General features: G+C 33.6%; 1 protein-coding gene and 1 non-coding gene across 3 annotated transcripts in view; both read left to right on the plus strand.

Annotated features, from left to right (window-relative positions):
• The window catches only part of PolA2 (DNA polymerase alpha subunit B), a 77,404-nt gene that overhangs the window by 56,266 nt on the left and 5,053 nt on the right, over positions 1 to 16,085 (plus strand). For both annotated transcript variants that reach the window (XM_089092004.1, XM_089092003.1), the window contains 4 exons: positions 3,498 to 3,768; positions 6,426 to 6,693; positions 10,452 to 10,683; positions 12,085 to 12,282. In XM_089092004.1, the coding sequence (XP_088948130.1) occupies positions 3,498 to 3,768; positions 6,426 to 6,693; positions 10,452 to 10,683; positions 12,085 to 12,282 (969 nt within the window). The remainder of the gene's footprint in view (positions 1 to 3,497; positions 3,769 to 6,425; positions 6,694 to 10,451; positions 10,684 to 12,084; positions 12,283 to 16,085) is intronic.
• LOC148949920 (small nucleolar RNA SNORD31) lies at positions 6,293 to 6,360 on the plus strand. Its single transcript, XR_016142027.1, has one exon. It is a non-coding gene; the product is annotated as a small nucleolar RNA SNORD31 (small nucleolar RNA).

The raw sequence follows: 16,085 nt of genomic DNA on the forward strand, positions 1-16,085 counted from the left end.
GGCTTCATTTGCTATGGGGTAGGGGGGACAACCGCACCCCAGACCCAAGTTGCCCCCTCCCGAGCTCAGTTTGCCCCCCCCCCCCAGTTGAAATTTAGTTTCTGCAAAAAATCTTGTCAAAATTAATATAAGCCTGCATAATTCAAGTATCTTAGAGAAATAGGTCACGAACTTTCTTTAGTATATCTTTGCCTTTATAATAATATATGACTCATTTTTCAGTTTTCATTGTTATATTCACTTGATTTGGGAAAACTGGCTTCAACGTCCCCCCCCCCCCCCGGATCTTAACGAAATCACGCCACTGGTTTGAATTATTAGGACCTAAGTCCATCAGTTAAAACAAGGTCCAAGAAAAGAGCCTATAATCTCAAAATCGGGTGCCTAGGGATGGGGAAGGGAGTTGTATATGTGTTCCATCTGTAGTTTCTCTATAAATCTCCTACATTTTACAGAGTTTGCTTGTTTTTAGTCATTTTTTCATTTGACGATCGTTTTGAAAAAAGAAAAAGTTTCTCTGCACACAACTGCTCATATTTAGAGTTGGAAATATTTAATCGATTTATCCTACAAAATTATACACTATTGGTTGATATCATGCGACCTGCTTGAGGCATAGCTATGATTCACATAATGAAATCTTCTTGGAAATATTAATTTTAGGCTATCAAACCACAATTCGTGGAAACGTAGAAAGTGTGTTTTTTTTCGAAAATCATCGTTAAAAGAATAAAGAGAAGCATCTTAATCAAAATAGCGTTTAAAATCTAGGTACACATCAATTTTCTGCTGCTTGTTCACTTTTTTAGATATATCATTATTGATAATCATGCCCCTCGTAGGGAACTTTCTATATTTACGAGTATATGTATATTTGAGATTGTTGTTTAATGCATATTAATTTAAAACAAGTAGTTTCTCCCCCGAGTGTGTTCTTTGGTGTGCTGTGTTTTAAATTTAGGGCATCAATGAACACACTCTGGAGAGCAACCATATCAGTGTGCTGCATGCGAACGTAATTATACCCAGTCATCTAGTTTTAAAGGTAAGTGGATTGATTATATTTTTAATTGGTTGATATTTATTGTTTTTGCATATTTTGAGTCTGTGATACCAATGCGAAAAGTGAAGTCTAAAATACCCAATTTTGACTTACTTGACTTGTAGTTCTTGCTCGGTTGCGTCACCAATGTTGAAGGAACCAGACCTCAGCTCCGTTAATCTTCTCTAGAGTGACCTGTTGTATGCGAGGGTCGGAGCTTTGTTGGGCTTGATCTTTTGTAAAGTGGTTTGATCCCAAATTGCATCCACTCATCTGACGTGTGGTCTTCCTCTGGAGCGCTTCTTAACATTGCAGCTGGGTTACGGTCAAAGATAACTCGAGCAGGAGTTTGCGGGGACAGGAGAAGTAGACGCCAATGCCAATACAGCGAGCAAGACGCCAGTTGCTCACACTAGGGTGTTAATTTGAAGGACCAAAGAACTTCCATGGTTGAAAGCTTGTCAAATCATCTGAAGTGTTCTATGTTTTGAAGTTGTTTTGTCTGGATGGCATCCACCTTCATCATCTAGGTCAGGGTCATAAACCAAGTGTTGGTTTGGGTCTGACGAACGTAGCATAACGTTAGCTACCAAAGGACAATGCATTCGAGCTTTAGTCTGACAGTTGATCTGTGGCACACGAATCAATAGATTTCTCCTTCTTATTCTAATGAGAAAAAAGAAAACAATTTAGAAGAACTGTTAGAACTGTAAATTTAAATGGGAATTTTCCCTATTGAAACTAAACTCGTCTACTACATAATAAACCTTAGTTGTTGAAAATCCCTTTCGAACCGAACCAAGATTTGGAACTAGAGATACTATATATTAAGGGTGTCATTATCCTTTGCCTGAATCAGCTGTCTACTTTTACAGTGACGCGAAGTAATGTTTTAAAGGCGCAAACCTATAGATTTTCCACTTTTCTATAAACAAGAAAACAATTTAGAAAAACTCCTAGACTGCATTACTAACCTCAATTGTTGAATATCCTTTTCGAATCCAAGTAAGATTTGGAATTAGAGATAAACCAAATGAGCTTTTGAATTATTTATAGACTTAATTTATTATCATTTATATAATTATTTATAGATTTATAGTTTCCTTTATAGTGCCATCTATTTTTAATTTTTTTTTTTATAACAACGAACAAGAAGTAACATTAATATAAATGGTGGATGTACTTTTGAGCATAATGTTTCTTACAAATTAATTTAGGAAAAACCCTTACGAAAATGAAGAACGATGTTTCTTCCCAGAATGTGTTCTTTCGTGTTTGGTAATAGAATGCTAAGGCATGAAAGGACACATTCTAGGGAGTAGCAATCACTGTACTATCTGCGAGCGAAGTTTCATCCAGTCATCAAGATTGAAAGGTAAGTCGCTTAATGATATTTGCGTTCACTTGTTTATTGCTCTTTGTCTTAATTTTTATTTAACTGATATTTACTGCTGTTGCCAATTGAAGTCTACGCTACCTATTAGACAATCGAAATCTCAAATACATAGTCAAGCTAGAAAAGTAAAATAATAATATTACGATTCAAGAAAGATAAAATGTCCAAGAAAGATAAAGTGGTCTCTTATCATCTAAAAACAAATTATTTTGCAGGCTTAATCCTCCTGTCCAAGCATCAGTCTAAAATTGTTATCAGGGCCCTTGATTTTTTACCTATGCCCCTTCCAGAATCTCAAAATTGCTTATATTTTCAGCAGTTTCTCGTATTTTCCTTATACTTTCTCTTTCATTCTTTTATTCCCCCCCCCCTCGCCCCTCATTTAGCATGACTTTCCTGTGGAGTAGAATTCAATGAAAGGTATTTTTGGAAATGTGAAAAGGAACGAGAATGCCATTCTGGATTTAAAAGTACTTGCTTATTTACGCTCAGTTCCATAGGCGAGAAGTTGAGCTTTAAAATGTCCCTTTTTCACAACGAGATCGACTATTGCTGAACGAGAAAGTGTCATTTCTTCTTGAAAATGGGATCGAGCACTGTAGATTCTATTGGATGAGAAACATGATAAAAAGATGTATACAATACTAAGCTACTCTACTTTTTTGGGGGAGTGGAACCTCTTCTCATTTCCACAGCAAATCAAGCATATGAAAATTCGAGACACAGCGAATATTTTTTGGAATCTGAATAATTGTCATTTGTCTCTCCCCATCATTTTCATGTCAAAATCCCGAGTCTGTTTCGGGATTCAGAAAAAGGAATATTACTAAGACTTTTAATCACTCATTATATCTGAATTCATTAGAAACATGCAGAAAAGACATTTGTAACTGTTTAATTTCCTGTAGGGTTTTGGTCTGATTGATCTGTTTGGTATTACGGGACCATCTGCGATTTCAACTGCAGCAACCTGTCACGGGGCCGGGAATTTGATTCCAAGAAGTAATTGTTTTATCGTCTAAGAAAATTTTGAGTGTGATTGATCATATTTTTTTTAAGAACATCGAATGTCATCGGAAAATACAAAAGCCGTACCAACAGCTTGAACGCGCTTGTACGATATGGTGACCCGAGGACGACCTGGACTGGGGAAAGATGGGAGCCAAATATCCAAATTTGGCGCAAAATGGGGGAATACAAGTACATGTATCAAAGCCTCAGAGATGTTAGCTATGTATTTGACGATCTCATTGACGACATGGGCTCGATTATAGTGGAAGAAAATGATCTCGGTGAACAACTTGTTGCAAATGTTTCTCAACAGCATCCAGTAAGTTTTGTTACGCTTGACCTATTATGAAGTTTCTATCAGAATTGTGCTGCTATAGAATTCTGTTCGAAAGTTTTATTGCTTGAAGTTTAAATGTTTTGATTCAGTTTTTTCCATCCATCTGAAAAGAATAATATCGACAAATCATCACCTTAAAACATTCGTTGACTAGTTTGAACTATAATATATTTTTTTTGTTACTGAAATTAAAAAAAAGGGCAAAAATGACTGACCAAAATTATAACATATTTCCCTAACCACCACCAGATATCTCAATTTGAGAGAGTTGAAAGAGAAATGGACCCTCGGATTCATCAAAATTACGTGCCAAAAGTTCTTGAAAAGCGGGAAAGGCCCCAAAATCCCATATATTATTCTTGGCCACAATCTTTTACAAATTTATTTATGCCCTCTATACATACATGTATGTACACAGATGAGTATGGGAAATAAAGGGAAAGGAACACTTCTAAGAAAAAAGACCCTAATGACAACACTCATAGTAAATAGTTCAGTTTTACTAAGGCTATGGCGAAAATACTAGTTATCCATCTAACGAGATAGTTGAGGGGAACTATCTCTATATCGCCTAAGAAATCGATCATATTGCTCATCCGTTTTCGTAGTGATTCACCTGTTCGTAAACTACAGAAAACTTCACAGTTTCTTAGTGATTAGTTCAAGGGATTCCATGGAAATATATGCTTTTCCTTTTGTTTTTCCTCTTGCTTTTCTTTGTTTTTTTCACTTATTTGATCCGACTTTGCCATTTGACAGTTGATAGTTAATAGGCTATTTTACTTTATTGAGTCATTTTCGTGATTTTATTGAGTGATTTTTTCTATTCAGTTATTTTCGAGTCAATTTATTGAGACTTATTTGATCCGATTTTTGCCATTTTACAGTTGATAGTTAATAGGCTATTTTGATTTATTGAGTCATTATTGATACTCTTTTTGTCACTTTTAGTTAATATCTTCTGGAACGATGAAAAATACACGAGGCGCGAGTATTTAACTATAAAGTTTAGCAAATGTTTGATTATCAAAAAGACCTTTTCTCCTGTAACCCTACCCTGATTGAATGAAGTTGGGAATCATTATTACTTGCCTCTAGGAATTCTGTTTTTGTGAATTTACTTTCCAGTCCAATCTCCCGTAGATGTAAATGTAATATGTTAATTCCATGCTGTATCGATACTGAATTATCCGAAAACAACAAAATATCATCAACATACAACAAGTGGCTAACGTCAATACTGCCTATGATATAAGTGGGTAGGTACTGTGGGGCTGCCCTAACTGCTTTATTGGATATAATGGGGGTAAGAACTGGGTCTAATACCCTGCTGGTTAAGATAGGAAGTTTTTGTATCAGTTGTCTCGGTAGGTCAACGAAGCACAATGTGTAAATGGTGAACTTCGAATGCTAGGCCCCTCTGTATTAATTATAATAATGGTTCACACATGTTGTGTCCGGAAGTGTTCTTAGTAGTATTCGTTGCTTCTTGGAAAGATTTAGCGGTTTGTCGTGGCTGAGAGCGCGTGACTTGAGTAAGAATAGCGGAAAAATATGTGGTCGATTCTTGTGGGTTGTATAGCTAAAACCGCACAATGTTGATAGCGCTGATTTGTATCATCTCTGTGGAGAAATTTTCGGACCATTATTTTGACAGTTGGTTTCTCACGCTCCAAATTGTCTATCCATGGGAGGTTTTGAGGTCTCATGGGTGAAGGTTTTGAGTTTATTAACTTCCCGTACTTTTTTTTCGTGATAGTGGCCCTAGCTGTTACCGAAGATAATTGAACACGTTGGAAATTTTGAATAAGATTACAAAAAAGTATGTACACAAAAAAAAAGATAAAAACTACAAAGCGCATGCTGCGCTGTTCATCCGATCGCCAAGAAACTTTAAGAAGTTGTTGAGTATACCCTTGCGAAGGTTTTAGGTATACAAAATTTTTCGATGAGACCCCTGGCTCGTCTGGACACCTCAAACTAACTAGACAGGTATCACACATATAGTTCTTAATAACTGTTCATCTCTGTTGGTTACATAAATAAGGGCACACCAGACCCACTCTAGAGGAAGAATGGCCACCAGAGGATTTTTGCGGGGGAGCGTTATAAGTGAGTATTTTATGGGTTTTATATCAAAATTTTAATTTTATGTTTTTTAATTGTAAAATTTAAAAACTTAATTTTATATATCAAATATGGAACTTAAATATCAAAATTGTCCTGGGCACCTTTGCAAAAATCTTATTATTGAAGTCCTTTCCCCCACTCCCTCTTCAGTACAATTATACCTTTTTACACTGTCTTTTTTTTCCGAGAGATAGTGAATTTTCTGCGGTAACCTTGTTATCCCTTTCGGCTAGATAGTTCACACTTACAGTTAAGGGATGGGGATTACTATCCTGAAAGATTCCAAACACGTTTGACTAAAAATGTCACTTTTTCTGTATTTTTACCGAACTCTGGCAGAAGTAGTGTCGTCTTTCAATATTCTTCGATAGTTTTGTTTTCAAGTGATGACTATGAACCGCCCCCGTCTGAATTTTTTTGATGAGCGGTCTCTTCTGATTTAACTATTGTTTTTTGATGTCAAGTAATTGCGGCTATTAGGTTTTTATTTTAAGATCTGTTCATTTCAGGATCCCGTCATCTGTGTTGGCCGCATTTGCTGCGAAGCCGCAGACGCTAGACTGAATTCTAAATCGGTCCTTCTTCAAGGAAGTGTATCGTCCTCTAAGGGTGGAACAACTAGCCTAGATGTTTCTGAAGTTGCAAGCTATGCCCTTTTTCCTGGACAAGTTGTTGCTTTAAGGGGGAGTAACCCTACTGGAAAAATTATCAACGTCTCTGAAATATATTATCCAAAAGTGGAAAGGCCAACGAGTTTGAAGCCATCAGCTGATCAAGGTATATAAATTTATTTAATTGTTTTCTTTATTCCCCCCTCCCCATTTGTTTTGTTTTTGTTTATTGAAGTCTCGCCATATTACTTCCTAATATTATATTATATATTTATTATATTATTATATTTAGGGTGCTGAAACCCATGTAGGTTGGAGGTATCCCAATTTATGTGTCCTATTTCATTGCTTGTTGTGATTAAATTGTCGTATTTTTTTCTATTTTATTATTTATCGTTTACTTATATATTTATATTAATAATATATTCTTTGAGGGAGGTACTGTACTGTTTCATCTTTCTATATTCGATCTTATTTTGTGCTTGGTGATTCTATGGCTATTGCGTTATTAAATTAATAAAAGGTCTTCCTTAGTATCAGTATATAACATCAGTATGTAGAGTATTCTTGGTACTGTTCTAAAATGCCGGAAACACGCATCGAGAAAAGCAAAGCTCAAATAGCCATTTCCAGGTAATTGGATGTCTGATGCTGTATAACAAGGGTTTCGCACTCCGGAAACTATTTAAACTTCATTTTTTGGGGTTTAGGGGGGGGGGGGGTACCTACGTTAGGTTGGGTTCCGTATTTAATATATGCTATGCTTTACCCCACCCCCCTAATGTGCAAATATATAGCCGAAATTTGTTTCTAAACTATTATATTTTTATCCTATTTTGTTTTATTTCATTAACATAAACCAAACTTCACTTATCGCTTGTTTCCCGGATTTTAGAACAGTACAGTTTTTAGAGTTTCAGTTTAGAGTTTTTGTCTGTTAAATATCTGTGTTATGAAATATAACACAGTGTGCTTACTGTGTTATGGTAATACTGGTAATACCTGGGTGATGGTAATACTTTCATGGCGAAATTTAAATTAATTTAAAAAAAAAAAATTCTTGTTTATAAATAAACTTATTCTGTGCATGGTAATTATTTCATAAAATTAACCAAAGCTCCCCTTGAAAGATGCTGGCAATCACTCATTGAAGCACAATTTTTTTTTATATCTATATTGTTTTCCTTTTTTCCAATTTCCCTTCTACTGTTAAAATTTATAAACTGTTATTATTTTTTTTGTTATTAGAGCTTTGAATTTTGTTTGCCGGATGCTAAAAAATACTAAAAAATAATTGCGTAAAAGATAAATTATGAGCTCTTCAAATTTTATGACGGTCCTGAATTTTGATTGAAGTATCCCATCTTGTCTGATGGCAAATTAAAGGGGCAAGTACCATTTTTTTTTAGGGGGGGGGGGGCAGCAAAACTTGGGAGTATGCGGCGGGGATTCAGCTATTGGTATTTTGCCTTCCCATCCCTAGAACTAGGGCAAACTTTGACCTGAGAAGGGATTAAGAGGACCCTCAAGTGCCCTCAGAACCCCATGAAATTACGAAAAAAAAATAATCAAATTTTAGATCTTAATACAAATATTAAAAGGCCCAATGAAGGTATTTTGGGTTTTTATGTATTGTAATACCTATAAGAAGTATTATACGAAGAATACTTCTAAGAAACATTAAAAACTATTCAAAAGAGAATATGTAAATTTGGATAAGTTTTTCATATTACCTGAAATTTTATAATTTTAAATTGGTCGCAAATTGACTGCTTAGATATTATCATATTTTGTAGATGAACGACCCCCCTTATTCAAGAGGGGCATGGGGTTTGAACCCGTCTCCCCCGTGAAATTGTTGTCTGATTCGTAAAAACGTAACAAAAATGCATATAAACAATTTTTTTAAGTTTTATATTTTAACCCCCCCACCGAACAAAAAAATCCTGGACGCGCCCTTGGAACGAGGTCAATTTGGAAAACGAGAGAAAATGTTCTCGCAATAACTTAGTAACTGTGTTATTTCTGCTTTGCCTAACTCGCTCTGCGATGCAGGAATGAATGCGGGCTCAGATAGCATTTTCACGCAATATGGCCCAAAATGCATTCAGTGAGTCTCTAAGAAGTTCCCTGGAAATTGTAATTCTCATCATGTCGGAGGATAAAGACAAACTGCAGCATACACTCTTGCCAGGGTTGAATTTTTTTTTAACTCCCCCCTCCCAACAGAAAATTTGAAAGTCACCTTACAAAGTAGGAAGTCTAGCTTTCACTCAGTCGAACGTCAAAATATAGGAGGTGGATTAAAAGAAGTAAAATTGAATAATAGCGATCATTTCCCCGTGGTGTTCAGAATTTTAATTTTTTGGGGGGGGGGGGGGGGCTTTCCAAAAAACTGCTCACACAAGACCTTTCTTCAGCACAAACGCCCATACAGAGAAAATTATATAGTGTCTAGTAAAACGTTTAAAGCCAGCGAAGCTCCGAGGCAATAATGCGGAAATTCTTGCGTCAGGATAATAACTGGAGAGAAATATAAGACTTGAAAAAGTTAATAGCTTAAGTTCCTACTTTTTTGTTGATTATAGCCTGTGGTCGAAGAAATTCTCCTCTGGTTTTAGTCTGTAATAGAGTCAAGGCCTTATCCAGGGGGGGGGGGGGGCTTTAAGGGGTTTGATCTCCCCCCTGAAATTGTTGTCTTACTCACAAGAAATTTTTGTCTGACAACGAAAATGCATATAAATTGCTATCGTTGGGCGCGGATGTATATGTACTTTTTTTGTTGGGTTAGGTGGTGGTAGACATCTGTCAGGTCAAAACAAATCATGCTAAAGTGTGAAATAAACGTAAAACCTTATGTTTTTGAAGGGGACAGAGGGGGCAGAAAGCTCCTCCCCCTGTTTTTTTTATGACAATGGGGGGTCTAGACTGCAGAATAAGTTCTCAGATGTTTCGATAGCAGACCCTTTTCGATTTTAGTTTTATATCTAGATAAAGTAAAGATTACAATTATAATTAAAATAAAAAAATATTAAATAAGTTTCCAAAAAAGCTTGATCTGGGTCCTTTGAACTTGTTACTGATGACTCCCCCTTTCCACTGATGTCCTCTTGGCTACCCTTCTTGTTAGAACAGATTGCTTTGTACTTCTATTTTTCTTTTTTGAATGCCTCATTTATTTCATTGAATTCTCGATTAAAAAAACTGGTGTTTTTTCTATGATTCTGAAAAAAAAAGTAAAAATAAATTGGGTCGTTTTTCATTCAAAATACAATTTAAGCTTTTGAATAAATATCTAATTTTAGTTTTTAATAAATGCCCATTTTTACATCAAATCAGAGCTCCTGTGGAAAGTTTAGATAACTTATTCCTCTTTTTTTCTGGATCACGATTGTCCACAGAGCTTTGGTCAAATGGGGAAGAGGAGTTATTCTAGAAGGAGATATTTTGTAATTTGTCATATTGAAAACTAAGAATTAATGGGACACAATACAAATTTTCTCCTTGTAACTATGTAGCTTAGAAATTATACACTTTTTGTATAAGAGTTAAAAAAAAAAATTGGTTAGCTCGTCACATTTTTAATGCTTTTAGTTGGTAAAATTAGGTATATCATTCGATAAATATGAAAAAAAAATTTGTATTTTTATTATTTATCTTAGACTTAATTTTTATCATTTTTCAAATGGTAAATATATACTAAAATCTGGCCCCCTAAAAGTAAAAAAGCAAGAGAATCTCAGTATTTATGTGTAATTTAGAGAACAGTTGAGAATGTTTTCAGTGAAAGCCCCCCTCACAGTTCTGATTGGATGATTTTTCGTGTAATGCCCCAGTTATATTATATAATATTATTATTTTATATTATTTAAAAGTCATATTTAAAGTTATATGATGTAATATTGTAATATCGATTTCCTGTAGGTACTCTTCAAATGATTGTTGCTTGTGGTCCATTCCATATTGGAGACAGTTTGAACTTTTCCCCATTAGAAGACTTTTTAAAATACGTTGTCAACAGCAAGCCGCAAGTTTGTCTTCTACTCGGACCTATCATATCTGCCAAAAAGTTGAATGCAGACAATTGGCCATCTGATCTGAGTTACAAAGAAGAATTAGATCGGGCTGTCAATCTAATTGATTTAAAACTTGGAGAGTAAGTTGCTTGGTTTTCTTTTCAAAATCCGAAGGAAGAACCTAGATTGTCATTGAAAATGCTTATGTTGGTGGTGCAAATTCGAGAAAATGTTTGGGGGGGGGGGGCAGATGTATTTTTCAAAATATTGGGGTGGGCAGTTTTTTCAGGGAAAGTAATATAAAAAAGGTAATTTTTGAAAATGAGGAGGGGAAGGAGGCGAATGTATAGGCTAATTAATTTAAGGAGGCCTTGATCTTCTACCTTATTCAGAAGGCAGATTAGTTAATACAAATTTCTCGTTATGTTTTAGTTTTGATGTATTCATTGGCTAAGAATTAGAATATTCGGTGATATAACAATCATTAATTATCATTTATTCTTCAGCCTAAGATCGTAGATAACGTCAAATTGAGCCACTAAACTGCTTCTAATCCATAAAACGGGTTAGCAGATCTAGTACTTATAATAACAAGTTTGGTTTTCAAATAAAATGACAATAAAGCTTGAAACGAAAAAAAACTTTATATGATGGGGGAGCTGCCCTCCTCAGTTCTTCGTTGTTTACGCTAGTCTTAGTAAAGCCTGCGTTGTTTACGCACTGCCACGCTAAAGGTGGCAGTGGTAAAGTAACAAAAAATAGCAAGTGGTAAAGCAGTGGTATAAAAAAAAAGACAAAACCTACAATAGTAAAAAAAAAAATCCGGATATTTTGACAGAAAAAAAAAATCCGGATATTTTGACAGAAAAAAAAAATTGAGAAAAAAGAAATAATTTTTTAAGACAAAATCATCTAAAGGAAACGAGAACTAATGCACATGAGAAACAAAAAAAAAAAAATTAACTCAGATTTTAAACACTTCAACAACTGCAAAATTTATTTGTTTGTTTTTTGTTGTTTTTTCTTTTCTTGTTTTTTCTCTTGTGTGTTTGATGTCATTTTCTTTAGATGATTTTATCTTTAAAAAAATGTTTCTTTTTCCTTAGATTTTTTTTTCAAATAGGAGCAAACATCAAAATTATTTGTTGGGGGGGGGGATTGAGCTGACTAAGAGCGTTTTAAAGCCAAATTTTCATAAACATCTTACAGTTCCAAGGGGAAGAAAATCTCCTAGATATTTCTTCATTATTTTGGAGAGCAGTTCTCTGTATCTCTTCCAAGGGCATATCCAGGATTTTCTCAGGGGGGGGGGGGTACAAAAAATTGCAAAACTTATCAAAAATTTATCTAAATGCATTTTTGTTACGTTTTTACGAGTCGGACAAAGAAATGGGGATGGGGAAAGGGTGTCAAACCATGTAATAATCTCCCTACCCCTGGATACTGCATTGATCTGTCCCAGACTCTTTGGTGGTATCTTTAAGAACCAGTTTTCTTACTCTCGTCTACAGTTGTATTTTAATCCATTAGATCTTTTTCAGGTCTGAGACAAAAGTTTTTATAGTGGCGTCCAGCATGGAGTGTAGTGAAACTCCCGTTTATCCCACGCCTCCCTTCCGAGTCCCTTCAAAGAACATAAGCGTTGTATCTGACCCTGTCAAAATGCGCATTGAAGATTTGAAAGTAAATTTGACGAGCTCGGATATATTCCGTCATCTTACGGACCAAGAAATTAAATAGTAAATTTTTCCATATAAAAGTTTTATTGTTAGTATTATAGTTATATTTTTTTATTTTATTACTATTATTGAATCGTACAAAAGGCAGATGAGGCGGGGGGGGGGGGAGGGTAAATACTTATTATTTTTATCTTTCATTTTAATTTATACTATTAATTTAAGTTGATATATTCATAACAATTCTTTTTCTAAAATTATTGAAATACTTTTCTCTTTTTTTTTTAAATGCCTACTTCAGTTATATTTTAATTTTTGATTTAGAAAGTTTTGAATTAATTTTTCGGATGACATCATTTTCTTTATTAAAAATTGGTTTAAATTACAAAATGCTTTTTGAAAGTTGTGAAAGTTGTGAGTTGTTGTGATGCCACCAGTATTGCTGGTGGCATCACACATTGTGATCAAGATGAGAATGTCTTTTTGAAGTTGTAACCGATTTGGATAGTCTTATAACCGAAATTTCCGTTGTTTGGGTACAGGGTGCCGAATCCTCGGAAACGCGGGGTTGTAGCAGCCAAAAATGGGAACGGTTTAAATATATTTAAATTTATATATTTAAATAGGAGGGTTGACAGAGATTTTGATCTTTTGCAAGCTCTAAACAAAATTTGCCACAGTATTTTGTACAAATGTGTAAAATAAATGAATATAATGTATTACGGTAATTACTTGGCAAAAAAAAAAAAAAAAAAAAAAAAAAAAAAAAAAAAAAAAAAAAAATCTGTCTTCCTACTTTAGTAACTGAAATAAATGAGCGCTTGAACAAGGTCTAGACCCTACTCATCCATCCAGTTCCCTAGGACAAAACAGTATATCCAATCCGATAATTAATTTAATATATTTAAATATATTTAACTGACCGTTAGGTGATAACGGATCAAGAAAGTGAATAACAAACCTGTGTTTCTGTTTAATCTTACCCAAAATCTATGGAGGGATGAAGGTAGAACTTTAACCCCAAAAATTAAGTAAAATTTTAGTCAAGAGCAAGGTAATGCCTTATGTACATAGTAAGCTATATTTTAAATGTTAATAGTATGTTTTCGTACGGTAGTCGTAAAATAATCTTGTAATATAAATATTTAGGTATTTTAAAAAATAAGAAATATTTTATTAGATTTATTTTGATATTCAAGTTCAGTTGATTTTGAATTGAAGTTATCAAGTATTTTGGGCAATAGGTTGCATCAAGACTGGGCTGGGTAATTGTCAGGTTAGGTTAGGTAATTTTTATCAAAATAATAGAATAGACTTTTTTTTATAAAATGATAAAATTTATCATTTTTATATTTTTTATATTTTTATAAAAGTATTTTAAAAAATAAGAAATATTTTATTAGATTTATTTTGATATTCAAGTTCAGTTGATTTTGAATTGAAGTTATCAAGTATTTTGGGCAATAGGTTGCATCAAGACTGGGCTGGGTAATTGTCAGGTTAGGTTAGGTAATTTTTATCAAAATAATAGAATAGACTTTTTTTTTATAAAATGGTAAAAAAAAATTACTGCTAATAACTGATAAAATAAACTAGTAAGATAATATTTCCTTTGTTGGAATTTTTTACCCTGGTATAAATCAATTTGAATTTATTTATTCTATGAAGGTTTTTGAACTGAGAAACAGCAGTCTTTGGTATCGTAAATGATGATACCAAAGTTTTTTTGCTTTGGTATTCATGGACATTCATGGACTGAAAATGGAGGACAAGATAGACTTGAATGATTGAAAAAAGTAACTTGGCTACTGTTATTCAAAACGTGTTAAAGAAAGGTGCAAAAAGTTTAAAAAAAAATCCTAACATCAACCTGTACTCTAACATGGTTGAACATCAAACTGTCAATCTGTATTTATTTGCTGTTTTCAGACATCTTGGTTATTATAGTGGTTTTTCTTCTTTTTTTTTAATTTTTTTATTATTATTTTATTATTATTTTTTACAGACTTCTTGAATGTCGTCTACCATAACACATTAATGTGTACTGTCGTTCGAATCATTACCCTTTTTTTTTTCATATTGATATTTTGTTAAAGTAATCATCGTTGAAGATGTGAGATAATTAGTCAAACCTCAGTGGATTGAATTAGGCGATGAGTAGGGTGACAGCATGAATTGCTGAACCTCCTGCAAAATCTGATGATTTGAGTGTGGCAACACGAACAAAAAACACAATAAGCAAATAATAGAAAAAAAAAACAATAAGCAAAGAATTTTCCTTCCTTTCACGATTCTCCTATTTTCACCATTTTATAGCTCTATATTTATTTTATTTTTCGTTAGTTTTTGTCTTTTATCTATTTTAATTTTACACACTTCATTTATTTTTAATTATCTTTCCTGTTGACTTTTCCTGTGCTTTATTCCATACTGTGCTGTTACTTTTCCATGTGCTTTTATCCCTTTTACTATTTGCCTTAGGCACTAGCGATTTTTCACCTGAGAGTTTCTAGTCTTTGTTCTACATAATAGAATTTAATAGAATACATTTAATCTATTTAATAAATATATTAAATCTATTAATCTATTTTCATCAATTTAATCTATTTAATAAATAGAATAGAATTTAAAAATTTTATAGCTGCTCAAACTAAGTTTGACTAGTCACAGAACAGAACTGCTGCAAACTAACGGTGACTAGTGAATGAATGAAAAAAATTTCTTTTGTTGTTGTTGTTTTTTTTGGGGGGGGGGTGCTTGTTTGCAATCAAACAAGCACCCCAAATAAATGAATGAGCTCGCTCATGTTGTTGTTGTAATGAAAATACGCTCGGCTTTCGCCCTCTGCTTCACAAAACAAAATTTAAACAATTATCAAGGATCCAATTATTTAAGTCAAATAAAATTCAAATAGAAAAATAATGAAATTAATTTTTTAATTAATGAAATTAATTAAATTAATGAAATTTTAATTAATGAAATTTATTAATGAAATTAATAACATAACACAAGTCAGGTCATCTTCTCTTCTCACCCCCTTCTTGTGATTGGTAAAAAGCAAGCATCCTATTGATACCAATATAACGGCAATCAATTGAAAATATTTGTTGAAGAAACGAAAACTCCCAATGCCTCTTATATTTCTATCTCTTTATCTTTACTAACATGGGTAAATCCTAAAACAAGAGTGGCGGACGTCTTCAGACCCAATGCTTCAATTTTTCTTATTGAAAAAGCAATAAAAATTGAACATATGCAGTTCACTTATTTTGAAAATTACCAGTGCTTTCATACACAATAGAAATCCCAAAGCCAAAATGCACATCTCGCGTTAAACGTATAGCAGATACATGAAACAGTCTTCTATTTTCTTGAACGACCTTAGTCAGCAATAATTCTTGACGAGGCTCATATTGACATCGGGCTTTAAGAAAACGGGAATAATGGAAAAATATAGCTAATATTATATTTATTATTAAATTTTACATTAATTAAATATTATAACTACTATAGTTTTACTGAGCAATTATAATTATTGTATCATTATTATAATAGTATAATATTTTTTTAAGATGTATCTAATTATAACAGTATAATTGTAACATTATAATATTAAAGAATTATTATCATAATTAAATACTATCAAATATTGTAATCCAATTTCATTGGGCCAGGGCTTTGAAACAAAATATAGACCGTTCCAGTGGCGGATCCAGGGGGGCGAGGGCCCCCCCTAGCGTAGTCTAAAGTAGTATAATTTACTTAACTAACTCAAGTTTGAGTTAATTAAACTTGCTCATAACGCAAGTTTATCGGATTAACCTATTTTGCGCCCCCCCCCCCCTAAAAAAATCCTGGATCCGCCC

Source organism: Artemia sp. Qi Xiang Cuo, chromosome 7, assembly GCF_049724085.1.
Source record: "Artemia sp. Qi Xiang Cuo chromosome 7, ASM4972408v1, whole genome shotgun sequence".
Lineage (NCBI taxonomy): Eukaryota > Metazoa > Arthropoda > Branchiopoda > Anostraca > Artemiidae > Artemia > Artemia sp. Qi Xiang Cuo.